At 33.6% G+C, this 17,414-nt stretch overlaps 1 protein-coding gene across 1 annotated transcript; it reads left to right on the top strand.

Moving 5' to 3' along the window:
• Positions 1–13,740: 13,740 nt before the first annotated feature.
• On the top strand, positions 13,741–14,190 carry LOC139853879 (uncharacterized). The gene has a single exon (XM_071843242.1). The coding sequence runs from the start codon at positions 13,741–13,743 to the stop codon at positions 14,188–14,190; it is 450 nt and encodes a 149-aa protein (XP_071699343.1).
• Positions 14,191–17,414: the final 3,224 nt, after the last annotated feature.

Here is a 17,414-nt window from a genome sequence, read left to right as displayed (position 1 = left end):
ATATCGCTCAAATTATACGTATATTACATCGCGATATCGGTCCTTTATTGTTATTTATTTGAAGAAATGTGAAGACTTCTGTGATTAATTGAGATAAAATGATAATTCTAGCTTCAGAGGTCTTTGGTTTAATGTTTTGGTTGTAATCTGTTGAGTATTGGTTGTATTTAAGCTTAAAGTATGTTTGAATGCGAGAAATTGAAGTTTTACTGAGTCTGGAGCTAATCACGGTCGCAACTGGTTGAATCCCGACCGTAATACATTGACAGAAGTTGGAGGAATCGAAAACAGCTGAATTGCAATTGCGATTCCCCTCATCCCGGTCGCGATGACCTTTTGCCATCCCGGTCGCGATTGGTTTATCCCGGTCGCGATCCGGGCCCGATCTGGTGACTTTTTGAGCAGCTATAAATAGTCGAGGTTTTTATCCTAAAAAGGGTGTGCAGTTTTCCAGTTATGAAAAGAGAGCTTTTTGAAGACCTTAACCCTACCATTGAAGACTAGTTCATCTTTTACTTCTATTCCATCATTTATAACGTTCGGTACTTGTTTTTATCATCAGTTTATCATTGTAATCATGAATACACTTTTTTCATTGTTTATTTGTTTCTTGCTACTTTAATATGCTACGCTAAATAAGTTTAGTGTTTGCTTGAATGTGAAACTATGAATATTGGATTGTTCTAACATATGGATTTAATGTTTGTGATAGAAATTGATTGTGTTTGATTAAAGATCCACTCTTATGCATGTTCTATGTTCTTAATTCAATTACATAGGTTGTTAATTGTTTAATGTGAGTTAAATTTGAGATGCAATTTATGCTTCAACACTTAGGTGATCTAGACAATTAGAGAAGTGATTTCAAGTGATTGTGTCATTGATTTAATTGGTAATTGAAAGGCTTGTGAACTGCATAATAGTGTAATTATTGCAAGTGGTTATTATAATTAGGATTTTACGTGAGTTTAGTCCAAATCAAGTCTCATTGGTTTCTATCAAAATATAGTTTAATCTTTTGAAGTGTGTTTATATGAGTTTACTCACTTTGATTGATTAGAACTTTGTGAGAAGTCATACAACTATATTAAAGACATAATAATCGGTAATAACTGCAAGAACAATCCATATTAGTAGTGAATCATTCAAGTGGACACTGTTTTATCTTAATTGTTAGTTCATTTCATTTAATTCACGTTGATTGCGTGAATTAAAATACAAACCAAATCTTTTAATCAAATCTCTAGGATAATTAATAGTTTTAAGATCTTTGTTAAACTGCTCTCTGTGGAACGAACTGGTCAAATTACTTATAGATTACTGCATGATCAGGTTATAGTTGCCTGTAATTGTGTGATAATTGTTAAGTTTTTATCTAGTTATTTTAAGGTACGATATCACATATCAACTTTTTGGCGCCGCTGCCGGGGAGCGGTTTTACATTGGGATTTTAAGTTTGCTTTTAATTATTCGATCCTTTTGTGAGAAGCAATTCTTTCAAAAGTTATTTTTCTGTCATTTTTATTTGGATTTATGCGCGGTTTTGTTGTGGTGTGATCGCAGGTAGGTACAAATAACTCTGAAACCGTCTAGAGTTTACCATACACACAGAAAAGCTAAAGAAGAACAGGAAATTGTCGTAGGTTTCGCTGAATTACCTTTTTATATTCCGTATTTTGAATATATTAAGGAAGAAGAAGTTATAATGGCTGAAGGAGAAGGTCAAATGATGGAAGCAATGATGAAAGCCATGAGGGCTGGTAACGGACATGCCATTAGACAACCGACAGTCACCACAGATTTTGAGGTTAAGGGGCAGATTTTGAATATGATAACTCACTAGTGCCAGTTCAGGGGTACACCGAAAGAGGATGCATTCGATCATCTTCGGAACTTTAAAAGCATCTGTAATTTGTTCAATTGCAAATGTTGCAAATACGGCTATCTAATTGAGAGTTTTTCTTTGGTCCTTAAAAGACGATGCCAAGGACTGGTTAGAATCATTGCCCGAAGGTGAAATTGATAGTTGGCCTACAATGGAAGATAAGTTTTTGCAGCGTTTCTTTCCAGCTTCTAAGGCTGCTAAATTGTAGAGTGACATTAATCACTTTGTACAGAAGTCAAATGAGACACTCTACGATGCATGGACACGGTTCGGTAAAATGCTACGCAATTGTCCTCAACACGGGTTGAACAATTTTAATAAGGTCCCGATTTTCTATAAGGGTGTTAAGGTGTCGACTAGGAAAGAAATTGATATTGCTGCAGGTGGTTCGTTAATGAAAAAGTCTCCAGATGAAGCTTATGACATCATCTCCAAAACTGCTACACACTCTTATGATTGGCATCAAGAGATGGATGTCTCTCGCTCTTCTCACATTGCTAGTACCGAAACTAGTGACGAACTTGCTTCAGTTAAGGCTCAACTTGCAACTTTTAAAATACAGATGGAATCTATGACTGAAGAAATGCACGCGATAAAGGTTGGTTGTGAGTTATGTCAGGGACCACATCTTACGAAAGATTGTGATTAAGCATCAATGGAGGAACATGCAAATTAATTGGGTTATGTGAAAAACGGTGACTTTGCTCTTAGTGAATTTTCAGGTGGAAGGCAATTTTTTAACCAAGCGGGTAATACGAGTGGTAATAATTATCAGAATGGGAATCAAGTTTTTCAGGGTAATCAGAAGACGTATCCGTACAGGCCGCCTGGGTTTAATAACAGAAATCAGCAAGCACCACCTAGAAATTCTCAGCAACCTATGCAACCAGTTCAGCAGCCAAAAAATAAGATGCCTCCGTTGGGAGAGTTGTTAAGGGGTTTCATTATGAAAACGGACAAGAGTATTACTGCTTTGAGACAAGATGGTGAATCAACAAAGCAGCAAGTTAGAAGTCGGCAGGCCTCAATTTAGAATTTGGAACGAGATGTGGGCTGTATTGCTCAGTCTTTATCGAAGAGACCACCGGGTACTCTCCCATCTAACATGCAGTCCAATCCGAACAACAAAGGACTGGTTAGAAATGAGCACGTGAACGCCATAACCACCCAAAGTGGTTTGGTCATTAATGAGGAGACTCTTAAGTCTCCACTTATTGTTTCTCCTTCTGTTTTGCAGGTAACAAATGATGAGGAGTCAAAGGATGAAAGTTCTAAGGATGATGAGCCAAAGGCTCAGTAGCAAAAGAAAGATAATCCACTGGAGATCATAACTAAGCTGCCATTGAAGGCGTACAAAGCACCGATCCCATATCCTAAAGCTCTGAAGAAAAATTAGCTGGCGAATCAGTATAAGAAATTCTTGGATATGATTAATCAAATCAGCATCAATATGCCATTGGCATAGGTGATTAAAGGAATGCCTAACTACGGGAAGTTTTTAAAGGACCTAATCTCTTCGAAAAGGTAAATATTAAGAGGTGTCGGCCAGATTCCTCAATGAGGCGTATTCGGCCATTTTGAAAAAGCAAAAGATGCCTCCAAAATTAGGAGACCCAGGTAGCTTTATTATTCCTTGTTTATTGGGTGATTCGGCAGTGTATGATGCACTAGCCGATTTAGGGGCAAGCGTTAATTTAATGCCCTAGTCGTTGTATTTGAAACTTGGCTTAGGAGATTTAAAACCGACTAGAATGGGAATTCGTTTGGCCAACCATTCTTTTGACACTCCTATAGGTATTGCTGAAGACTTAATAATGAGAGTTAGTCACCCTTGTCCAAATAAGGAACCATTAGTCTTTCCGGCCGATTTTGTGGTCCTTGAAATGAAAGAGGACACTAAAGTATCAATCATTCTAGGTTGACCTTTCCTAAACACCGCTGATGCTATTATCCATGTTCAACAAAACCAACTTAGCATAGGTGCAGGTGATGAAAGAGTGATTTGCCATGTAGACAAAGCCATGAAACAACCCAAGTCCACTGATGATACTTGTTTTAAACTTGATATAATAGACTTGTGTGTTGATAATGAATTGTAGGAATTCTTGGAAGTTGATACAACAGGTTTTGTTCCCGTTGATGGTAGTGATGATTTTGACTTAGATGCTGAATTTGAAAAGTTGTTGGAAGTAAGTACTGATGATTATGATTTGAAGGAGGAAGTTGATCCCAAAGAAGAGGAACTGATAGAAGAGATCATAGAGGAAGATAAGTTCCGAATCAAAACTTCTTTGGAAGAACCACCCGTACTTGAACTTAAGGAACTCCCGGAACATTTGGAGTATGCCTATCTTCAAGGTACATCGCAGTTACCGGTAATTATTTCCTCTACTCTTTCCGGTAAACAAAAGGGTCGGTTAATTAATTTGTTAAAGGCTCACAAAAATGCAATAGCCTAGAAAATGACCGACATATCGGGCATCAACCCCTCCTTTTGCACTCATAAAATCCTCTTAGAGGATGAGTACAAACTTGTTGTCCAAAGGCAAAGGGAGGCTAAACCCGAATATGAAGGACGTTGTGAAAAAGGATATAGTCAAGTTACTTGACGCCGGGTTAATTTACCCAATCTCCGATAGCCCGTGGGTGAGCCCTGTACAACTTGTACCGAAAAAGGGGGTACGACCGTTGTGCTTAATGAAAAGAACGAACTTGTTCCTACACGCACAGTTACGGGATGGAGAGTTTGTATAGATTATCATTGTTTGAACGATGCTACTAGGAAGGATCACTCCCCGCTACCTTTCATCGATCAAATGCTTGAATGATTAGTGGGTAAGGAGTTCTACTGCTTCTTAGATGGATTCTCCGGGTATTTCCAAATCCCAATCGACCCACTAGATCAGGACAAGACCACATTCACTTGTCCGTTTGGTACTTTTGCTTATCGCCGCATGCCTTTTGGGTTATGCAATGCACCTGGTACTTTTCAAATGTGCATGATTGCTATCTTCCACGACATGATCGAGGAGTGTATGTGTAATACCCGTAATTTTTTTATATCGTTAAATTAATAAAAAAATATCTTATAATTTGTATACTAATAAAAAAATAGATTTATAAACATTAGTTAATGTACAATAAACACATATATAACTACTATTTTATGTAAACGTACTTCAAATAATAGACACTTAATAGATAGATAATAATGGAATACATATGATTAAATTAATTAAAAATTAATAGATGGATAAACGATTAGTTATTAAAATTAAAAGTGTAACTCATGGATAATAATATTGGAATGCAAGTCTATAAAGTTGGCTAGTTGAGGAATTAATTAAGAATTTGATCGTTTACAGCTCAAATTATCATTATCATCATCAATTATTCTAATAAAATAGATTAAACAGGTGTAGACCAAAACTTTACACATAACATTCTTATCAATTGGTCAATAACTTTTAACAAATAATAATAATTAATAATACTAATAATAGTAACTACATTAATAATAACAGTAATAGTAATTTGTCTAATTAGGATTCCGTAGTTTTGCAAATCGTAAGAGTAAGATAGATATAACTTGGGAAGCTATTTTGAAAGTTAAAGCCATTAAAATCTTAGTCAACAACTTTACTATTATTATCACATTAAAAGAAATGATATTGGCTAGTTAAATATTGAATCGAAAGTAATGGCAATTAAACAATTGTGGTCCCATTTTTTCAATCATTCTAGGATACTAGTGTATTATATATAGTGTTCATATTCTACTCAAATTACTACTCCTCATTCCTAACAAACCACCAAATAAACAAGTTTAAGAACACATCGAGGAGGGTAATGCATTTTGTAAGTTGAAAGATTTAGCTTGGGATACAGTTCGGTTCCAATCATTGACGCTTAAGACTTAGTACGACAAATTTTGGAGTATCATTTGAACTTTAGAGCTTTATATATTTATTAAGGTACGGATTCTAGCTTATCTTTTAATTCGTATATTAACTTATTTTAAACGTATTATTATTTGTGCACGATAAACTGTATTGATCTCGATCTTCTCGATTAAATATTGTTTTAAGTTCATGTAGTTTAGTATTTAAAATTTAATTCTTTTTGGTCTAATACGGAATAGCTCTTAAAGGAAATTAATTGTTTTACTAAATCCTTGGTTTGTCCACCGTTTTGTAATCTCTAAGATTTATACTAAGATTCTTTTAGTTCGTATGATGTCGTGTACTGTCGTTTGTTATGAATTATTTATTGTTTTCTAGCGGTAATCAAATATTGCTGTTCTAAATTTATTGGATCTCGTCCGTTTATTTAACTCTATACGTTTATTGACCTCCTAATATTGACTTCTGAACATCGTTATTGGCTTCTAATAGTTGGACTCATTGCTTTATTGTTGACCAAATATTTGTTTAGCGTTATTTATTTTACTCTGGGTATGCGAGCATAACTTCCTATGGAGGTACCATAGGCATGTCATTGTGGCACCGGTGGCGTGACACTTCCATAATGGTGTGATTTGTTACGACGTCTCCTCATTGTGGTGTGATGGGATTTTTAGGAGGCGTATTGGTTAACCATAGTTATTGTATTGGATCGTATTGTTGTGGATGGGGGGTAGTGCCCAACGCCTCATTCATCATTGTTGGTACACTTGGATCTGCAGTCCATGTACCCATTATATTGTATTGTATTGGCTCGGATTGTCTTACCCCATTGATTCTGGATTCGTTTTGGATCCCATTGATTCTGGATTCATTTTGGATCCCATTGATTCTGGATTCGTATGAATCCCATTGACTATGAATTCGTTTGATTCATATTGTTAAGTTTTTCCTTCGTTTGGCTCATCTCAATGACATCGTCTTATCGAAAACCATTTTATAAAATATATATACATTTGGTTCTTAATATTATTTAAAATCTTTATACTTATTTTTTTAAAACATCTCACTTTAATATATATAAAAAAAATACTTTTTCTAAAACAGCTATAGTTCATTTTCTTTTATTCGTACCAGCGCACTGGGCCTTTCGCTCAGCTGCATCTTTATTTTCATGCGGCAGGTATTCAAGGATCATAAGGAATAGAGTACGGGGAAGTTGAAGAAGTTGGAAAAGCTAGTTCAAGATTTATGATTTTGGAATTAAATATTGTAATGCGCACTCGTTTAACTTATTTTAATGACTCGTGTACATATTAGACGAACTTTGCTCATAGTGATAATCATTAATGTGACATCCGTTTCCGGTTACAAAAATGGGGTGTTACAGATATGGTATCAGAGCTATAGGTTCTTTCTTGTTGAAACCCGACCGGTGTTGACCTGTGAGCCCGAGTTATTTTTTCACCATCTTTCGTCAACGTTTTCTTCTTTTTTTTGACATCTCTATCAGCGTTTTGATTTTTTTTCTCCGTTTTTGTTTATTTTATAAAGTCCTCCACCGCACAAGATCCTGAGAAGCAAATCTCGTTTTAACGTTTGAAGTACAACCCGCCATAGCACCCTTCGATTAAATGAATATATGGTAGATACTTTTAGAGATTCTAATAAAACAACGTATTCACATGACACTAGTAGTTAAAATATTAGGTTTTGTAGTTTCAAAATCATACATCCTTTTAATTTGTATAATTATGGTGATAATATTAATTTCGGGGATGACTTTTTTGAGGGTAGACATTTAAGACTCAAGTAAGATTATTATTTTATGAATATGTCATACATATTTTTAGACAATACTCCGTATTAGTTGAATTTCTTTTACACTTGGAGTTATGCACACGAACAACGATCGTAGGTTAGTCATAATATTTAATTTCGAGGACGAAATTTTTTTTAGAGGGGTAGAGTTGTAATACCCGTAATTTTTTTATATCGTTAAATTAATAAAAAAAATATATTATAATTTGTATACTAATAAAAAAATAGATTTATAAACATTAGTTAATGTACAATAAACACATAACTACTATTTTATGTAAACGTACTTCAAATAATAGACACTTAATAAATAGATAATAATGGAATACATATGATTAAATTAATTAAAAATTAATAGATGGATAAACGATTAGTTATTAAAATTAAAAGTGTAACTCATGGATAATAATATTGGAATGCAAGTCTGTAAAGTTGGCTAGTTGAGGAATTAATTAAGAATTTGATCGTTTACAGCTCAAATTATCATTATCATCATCAATTAGTCTAATAGAATAGATTAAATAGGTGTAGACCAAAACTTTACACAGAACATTCTTATCAATTGGTCAATAACTTTTAACAAATAATAATAATTAATAATACTAATAATAGTAACTACATTAATAATAACAGTAATAGTAATTTGTCTAATTAGGATTCCGTAGTTTTGCAAATCGTAAGAGTAAGATAGATATAACTTGGGAAGCTATTTTGAAAGTTAAAGCCATTAAAATCTTAGTCAACAACTTTACTATTATTATCACATTAAAAGAAATGATATTGGCTAGTTAAATATTGAATCTAAAGTAATGGCAATTAAACAATTGTGGTCCCATTTTTTCAATCATTCTAGGCTACTAGTGTATTATATATAGTGTTCATATTCTACTCAAATTACTACTCCTCATTCCTAACAAACCACCAAATAAACAAGTTTAAGAACACTTCGAGGTGGGTAATTCATTTTGTAAGTTGAAAGATTTAGCTTGGGATACAGTTCGGTTCCAATCATTGACGCTTAAGACTTAGTACGACGAATTTTGGAGTATCATTGGAACTTTAGAGCTTTATATATATTTATTAAGGTACGGATTCTAGCTTATCTTTTGATTCGTATATTAACTTATTTTAAACGTATTATTATTTATGCATGATAAACTGTATTGATCTCGATCTTCTAGATTAAATATTGTTTTAAGTTCATGTAGTTTAGTATTTAAAATTTAATTCTTTTTGGTCTAATACGGAATAAATCTTAAAGGAAATTAATTGTTTTACCAAATCCTTGGTTTGTCCACCGTTTTGTAATCTCTAAGATTTATACTAAGATTCTTTTAGTTCGTATGATGTCGCGTACTGTCGTTTGTTATGAATTATTAATTGTTTTCTAGCGGTAATCAAATATTGTTGTTCTAAATTTATTGGATCTCGTCCGTTTATTTAACTCTATACGTTTATTGACCTCCTAATATTGACTTCTGAACATCGTTATTGGCTTCTAATAGTTGGACTCATTGCTTTATTGTTGACCAAATATTTGTTTAGCGTTATTTATTTTACTCCGGATATGCGAGCATAACTTCCTATGGAGGTACCATAGGCATGTCATTGTGGCACCGGTGCCGTGACACTTCCGTAATGGTGTGATTTGTTACGGCGTCTCCTCATTGTGGTGTGATGGGATTTTTAGGAGGCGTATTGGTTAACCATAGTTATTGTATTGGATCGTATTGTTGTGGATGGGGTGTAGTGCCCAACGCCTCATTCATCATTGTTGGTACACTTGGATCTGCAGTCCATGTACCCATTGTATTATATTGTATTGGCTCGGATTGTCTTACCCCATTGATTCTGGATTCGTTTTGGATCACATTGATTCTGGATTCGTTTTGGATCCCATTGATTATGGATTCGTATGAATCCCATTGACTCTGAATTCGTTTGATTCATATTGTTAAGTTTTTCATTCGTTTGTGAAATGACCCGTTCATATACATTATAAACGATTCACAATAGTTGATTACATCGCGAGGTATTTGACCTCTATATGATACGTTTTACAAACATTGCATTCGTTTTCAAAAGACAAACTTTCTTTACATCAAAAACTGACGGCATGCATACCATTTCATATTACATCCAACTATAATTGACTTAATATTAATCATGATGAACTCAATGACTCGAATGCAACGTCTTTCAAAGTATGTCATGAATGACTCCAGGTAATATCCTTAAAATGAGCTAATGCACAGCGGAAGATTTCTTTAATACCTGAGAATAAACATGCTTTAAAGTGTCAACCAAAAGGTTGGTGAGTTCATTAGTTTATCATAATCAATCATTTCCGTAATAGTAATAGACCACAAGATTTCAGTTTCCATAAATATCCATACACTCGCAAGTGTTTAAAAGTATTCTATAAGTTGTAGGCACCCGGTAACAAGCCTTAACGTTCATGTTTTACCCTCTGAAGTACACCAGATCAGGTGTGTTTAAAATAACCTCGAAGTACTAAAGCATCCCATAGTCAGGATGGGGTTTGTCAGGCCCAATAGATCTATCTTTAGGATTCGCGCCTACCGTACATAGACAAGTAGTTTAATGTTACCAAGCTAAGGGTATATTTCTGGTTTAAACCCACATAGAATTAGTTTTAGTACTTGTGCCTACTTCGTAAAACATTTATAAAACAGCGCATGTATTCTCAGCCCAAAAATATATATTGCAAAAGCATTAAAAAGGGAGCAAATGAAACTCACAATACTGTATTTCGTAGCAATTATGTATATGACGGCACTGAACAAGTGCAGGGTTTGTCTCGGATTCACGATCGTATCAATATTGTGATTCAATATTGCAGGAAAGTACGTAGACGCAACGAAAATGATAAACGTTAGGTTGACCTCACGAGCAATACCCTCGATTAATACCCATAACCTCCATAGCTATAACCCATAATTTCCTTAGCTCTATCCCGTTTGAAAACTTATTTTGAAATCGTCTGAGTATAACTCTGTCGTTGTATTTTATGTATACTAATAATATCTTAAAATAATACAAAGAAAATATATATATGTAATTCGATTGAGAGAGTTTAGAGAAATATATTTTCAAGTTTCTATGAAAAAATGAAACCTATTGAATTCTATTTATAATAGATTTTTGAATTATTAAAGTGAATTATTAAAGTATGAATTATTAAAGTGAATTATTAAAGTATGAATTATTAAAGTGAATTATTAAAGTATGAATTATTAAAGCGAATTATTAAAGTATGAATTATTAAAGTGAATTATTAAAGTGAATTATTAAAGTATGAATTATTAAAGTAGATTATTAAAGTATGAATTATTAAAGTGAATTATTAAAGTATGAATTATTAAAGTTAAAGTAAAGTAAATGTAAAGTAAAGGTAAAGTTAAAGTATAGTAAAAGTATAAAAACTATGTATGTATAATACGCGTATAAATATATATAATATTAATTTAAATCGTTATATATATTTAATAAAATAAAATATAAATATCGTTATCTTTATCATACTGGTTAAGTAATGAGTTGTCAAAAGTGATTCTAGATATTTATAAAAGTTATATACGTTTTAATAATAAAGTTCTTTTTAAATTAAAAACGTCTTTGTACGTTTGAAAATAGATTAATAGAATATTATGGAAACCAATTCTCCACTAACTTTTGTCTAACTTTCGTAAATGACACTTTATGTTTTTATTTATAAATAGCTTTACAAATTATTCTGAATATCGTTAAGAGGAATAGATTTTCTCAAATCATAGTGGACCTTTCAATAGAGACTTGTAATCATAATTCAATGTTTCTGATAATTCAATCATTTAATATATATTTTTTAATTTCGTCAAAAATCATATTGAAACAAATACGTTCGGGTAAAGTATTATACGTTTAATACTTTATTAATATTCTCAAGTTATAATATATATATATATACATATACATATCTATTTATATATAACGGTTCGTGAATCGTCAGAATTTGGTCGAGGTTATAATGAATGTATGAACACAGTTTAAAATTCTTGAGATTTAACTTAACAAACTTTGCTTATCGTGTCGGAATAATATAAAGATTAAAGTTTAAATTTGGTCGAAAATTTTCGGGTCGTCACAGTTTGGCTCATCTCAATGACATCGTCTTATAGAAAACCATTTTATAAAATATATATACATTTGGTTCTTAATATTATTTAAAATCTTTATACTTATTTTTTTTAAAACATCTCGCTTTAATATATATAAAAAAATACTTTTTCGAAAACAACTATAGTTCATTTTCTTTTATTCGTATCCGCGCACTGGGCCTTTCGCTCAGCCGCATCTTTATTTCCATGCGGCAGGTATTCAAAGATTATAAGGAATAGAGTACGGGGAAGTTGAAGAAGTTGGAAAAGCTAGTTCAAGATTTATGATTTTGGAATTAAAATAATGCGCACTCGTTTAACTTATTTTAATGACTCGTGTACATATTAGACGAACTTCGCTCATAGTGATTATCGTTAATGTGACATCCGTTTCTGGTTATGAAAATGGGGTGTTACAGTATGGAAGTCTTTATGGATGACTTCTCCGTCTTTGGGGACTCCTTTGATTCATGTCTTGCTAATCTTGAATGTATGCTAATTCGATGCGAGAAAGCCAATTTAGTCTTAAATTGGGAAAAATGTCACTTCATGGTGAAGGAAGGCATAGTTCTAGGCCATAAAATATCTCGTGCGGGCATTGAGGTAGACCAAGCCAAAATCGAGGCCATATCTAAATTACCTGAACCGACGAATATTAAGGCCATTCATAGTTTTCTTGGTCATGCGGGTTTTTACCGACGATTCATTAAATATTTTTCAAAAATCGCCCGCCCCATGACCAAACTTCTTAAGAAGGACACTCCTTTTGACTTTAACGATGATTGTAAAAACTCCTTCTCCATTCTGAAACCAAGCTCACACAAGCTCCTATAATTGTATCACCAGATTTCAGTTTACCTTTCGAGCTTATGTGTGATGCTAGCGATTATGCGTTGGGAGCCGTTTTAAACGCCACGATAATCATTTATGTCCAATTTATTATGCGAACAGGACACTAACGAGAGCTCAAATTAATTATACCACTACTGAAAAAGAGCTTTTCGCAGTTGTCTTTGCATTTGATAAATTCCGACCTTATTTGGTGTTGTCTAAAACCATTGTTTATACCGACCACTCGGCCCTTAAGTACCTTTTCGCTAAGCAACGTCTCATTCGTTGAGTTCTTCTCTTACAAGAATTTAACATTGATATTCGTGATAAAAAGGGGGCCGAGAACCTCGCGACTGACCATCTGTCGTGACTTGAGAATCCTAATTTGGAAAAAGTCAATGAGTCGGATATTAAAGACATGTTCCCTGATGAGTTTTTAATGCGGGTCGACAATGACCCGGAAGTTCCTTGGTTTGTGGATTACGCAAATTATCTAGCCTCGGGTGTTCTTCGAAAAGGGTTTACTTATCAGCAAAAGAAGAAATTCTTTGTGGATTTGAAATATTACTTTTGGGATCACCCTCATCTTTTTCGAGTTTGTACGGATCAACTGATTCGCCGGTGTGTATACGGGAAAGAAGCACAACAAATTCTGGAGCATTGTCACCATGGTTCCATCGGTGGTCACCATGGACCGAGTCATACTGTTAGGAAAGTTTTTGATTCGGGTTTTTATTGGCCCTCAATATTTAAAGACGCTCATTCATTTGTCTGCACTTGTGATTCATGCCAAAGAACGGGTACCATCACCAAACGTGATGAAATGCCACAAATCGGCTTCCAAGTGTGTGAAGTCTTCGATGTTTGGGGAATTGACTTTATGGGTCCCTTCCTAAGTTCTCACAACAGCAAATATATCTTAGTAGCCGTCGATTATGTGTCCAAGTGGGCGGAAGCTAAAGCTCTACCCACTAATGACGCACGGGTCGTGGTGAATTTCTTGAAGAATCTCTTCTCGCACTTTGGAATTCCAAAGGCGCTCATTTCTGATCGTGGCACCCACTTTGCTAACAACCTTCTTGAAAAGGTGTTAAAGAAGTATGGTGTTACTCATAGATTCTCTACCGCTTATCACCCATAAATGAGCGGGCAAGTGGAGAATACTAATCGTGCTCTAAAACGTATTCTTGAAAAAACGGTTAACGATAATCCGAAGATATGGCAACACAAATTAGATGACGCGTTGTGGGCTTTTCGAACCGCATTCAAAACGCCTATCGGAACTACACCATTTCTAATTGTCTACAGAAAAGTGTGCCATCTTCCGGTAGAGTTGGAACATAGAGCATATTGGGCGTTGAAGAATTGTAATATGGATTTAGAAAAAGCGGGTGAAAGTTGGATGTTGCAATTAAATGAGTTAGATGAATTAAGGCTAGACACATATGAGAGTTCCGTTTTATATAAAGAAAAAACAAAATGGTGGCATGATACCCGTTTAAGAGATAAGAAGGAGTTTGCTCAGGGGGATAAGGTTCTTGTTTTTAATTCGCGATTTAAGTTTTCCCCCGGAAAGTTGAAGTCCCGTTAGACGGGACCTTATGAGGTAAAGAGAGCATTTCCGACAGGTTATGTTGAGTTAACAGGGAATGACAATACGTTTAAGGTGAATGGTCATCGTTTAAAACTCTATTATGATGGAGTTGTTGTTAACAAGTATGATGATATCACCTTGTACCCGAAAAGTTAACTAACACGGGTACGAGTCGCGTTATAGACTCTTTAATAAATTGTCACATTTGTACTTTTTGTTCATCTAGATTTGCATGCTTAGTTTTTTTTCATTTCGTTTTCTTTTATTACATGCATTTTTAAAAAAGAAAATCCATAAAAAGTATAAAACCTTGAGAAAAAAAAAAGCAGGGGGCTGAATTGCGGCCGCAACTCAGGGTGTCGCGACCGCGATACATTCACAGAAGATGGGTCACCAAATACAAGCTCAATCGCGACCGGGATCAACCCAATCGCGACTGCGATCCAAGGTTTCAGAAAAACTAACATCAGATATAGCTTGATCGCGACCGGGATCCCCAGACCGCGACCGCGACGTGGCCCTGGCCCAAAATCTTTTTTTTTTGCTTTTTATTTGCTGTTTTGTTTTCAAATTCACACACACATACACCCGCCGAATTTTGAGCTCCCACACACAAACCCTAATCGATTTTTACTTCAAATCAACATCAAATCCATCTTTAATCATGCCTCTTAAGACTAAGGTAATGATTTTAACACCCTTTTTAATTGTAATTTCTTCTAATTTGGAATTTTAATTGGGTGTTCATGTGGGTTTTGTTGAAATCAAGTGTGGGGGTGTTAATTGATTTGATTTATGTAACAACCCGTCCTAATCCACCTGGACGAAGTCATCAACATTTGGTCCCATTGCGATGATCGGCTCCAAGTAATGTCCTTATATTGAGCAAATGCACAGCGGAAGACTTAATTCGTACCTGAGAATAAACATGCTTTAAAGTGTCAACCAAAAGGTTGGTGAGTTCATAGGTTTATCATAAAAATCATTTTAATATGTTAATAGACCACAAGATTTCATAATCATAAACATAATACACTCGCAAGTGTATGTAAAGCATTCTAAGTGGTTGAGCACTTGGTAACCATACTTAACATTTAATCAACGTCGCATATTCCCTTTATTATGAAATCTCACTACACTGTACCAAGTGTAGTCACCAAAACGAAGTACTGTGCAACCGTTGAATACTGGTCGTCCAGTCCGATTGGGGTTGTCAGGCCCGATAGATATATCAACAGGATTCGCGTTTACAATACCCATGTAAATAGTAGTTACCAAGCTACAGGGAAATATGCCAGTGGTACAACTCAACGTAGAATATATTTTTAAGTACTTGTGTCTATTTTGTAAACATTTATAAAAGCAGCGCATGTATTCTCAGCCCAAAAATATATATTGCAAAAGCAATTAAAAAGGGAGCAAATGAAACTCACCATACTGTATTTTGTAGTAAAAATACATATGACGTCATTTAACAAGTGTAGGGTTAACCTCGGATTCACGAACCTATATCATTTGTATATTTATCAATATACATAGTTATAATTGAATAAATATATATATTAATTTTATTAATTATATCCTTTTTATAATAATAATAATATATATATGTTTCATATATTCATTTTGTACATAAAATATTAAATTTTGTTATGTTATATGTATTAGATATATTTATATATAAATTTCATTTGTTTGTTAGTACTAAGATAATATATTAAGTGATAACAATAATAATAATAATAATAATAATAATAATAATAATAATAATAATAATAATAATAATAATAATAATAATAATAATAATAATAATAATACTAATATTAATAATAATGATAATAGTGTTAATAATCCTATATGATAATATTAACGATAGTTTTTATAATAAATCTCATAGTAATGGTAATAATAGTAGTTTTTAATAAAATGAAAAGTTTAACAATAATAATAATAAAAATAATAGTTTTGATAATATAACATAATACTTGATAATAATAATTATTATAGCAATCTTATTACTAATGATAATCTAATAATACTTTTGTTAATAATAATAACAATAATAATAATAATAATAATAATAATAATAATAATAATAATAATAATAATAATCATAATAATAATAATAATAATAATAATAATAATAATAATAATAATAATAATAATAATAATAATAATAATAATAATAATAATAATAATAATAATAGTTATACCTCAAAAAGACAACAAATATGTCATCGCCCAGATTCGAACCCATGACCTCTCGTCTACCCCAACATAATAGTTTGGCCCAACAACAGAATCCTAGCAGTCCAATACTCCAACTGAATCACTTGGTCCAACTAGGAAAATAAAAGTTTCGTTCTCGACCCAAGTACTCAACAGAGGCACGACAGTCCAAAAGTAAGAACACGACTCGTTTTTAAAAAAAAAATTTGATGACCTACTGTAACACTTGTTCGGTAATATAGTACTCCGTATTAGTTCCTAGTGGTGTTTTAAAATAGAAACACATATATTGAAGTGGTTGTAACATTCATTATAAAATTTCAATTGGTTACCCACAATTTTCCGCCACAATATCTTCAATTTGTCCTCCATATATTATAATCTTCCATGAAAATCTTTTCTTTCAAGACATAAAAAAAATGTTCGATAGGTGTAATGGCCCGTTGGCGATTGCAACAGAAAATGGACAACAGAACTAGAGTAATTTAAACTCGATACTGGTTATCTCAAGGTGGTGTTTATGGAGGTGGTGGTGTGGTGATTTAAGATGGCGACAGGGTGGTGGTAGCGAGGTTCTTTGTATACGGTTAGGATAGAGTGAGAGAGAAATGGTGTGACTTATGAATGAGGAAAAAGGTGGTGCGTTTATGATGTTTATCAAACAAAAACAGAAAAGTTTAAGTGGGTCTCGGTTGTGGAGATTAGTTAACAAACTTGATGGGTTAGGATAGTGAACGATGATGGTACGGTGGCTTGTGATGGATTATAGTTGGTTTGGTGGTGAAGCATGGTGGATGTAATGATAGATGGTGGTGGTGATCGTTGTAAGTAATCCAACGGTGGTTTAGTTCGGTTGAAACAAAAACATACTCGACGTTTGTGGGGGTGGTTTCCTGGGTCCACTACATAGGAAGCATGAAAAGGTGTCGGACATCAACATTAACAACCGGTAATGATGGTGCAGAGGTGTTCGAAATTGGTGATGATTGAAT

This window comes from Rutidosis leptorrhynchoides, chromosome 1 (genome assembly GCF_046630445.1).
Source record: "Rutidosis leptorrhynchoides isolate AG116_Rl617_1_P2 chromosome 1, CSIRO_AGI_Rlap_v1, whole genome shotgun sequence".
NCBI classification, from domain to species: domain Eukaryota; kingdom Viridiplantae; phylum Streptophyta; class Magnoliopsida; order Asterales; family Asteraceae; genus Rutidosis; species Rutidosis leptorrhynchoides.
This window is presented reverse-complemented; position numbering and strand designations above follow the sequence as displayed.

Excerpts from the sequence above, each read along its gene's own strand:
- LOC139853879 (XM_071843242.1), top strand. The coding sequence starts at position 13,741 with ATGAGCGGGCAAGTGGAGAATACTAATCGTGCTCTAAAACGTATTCTT.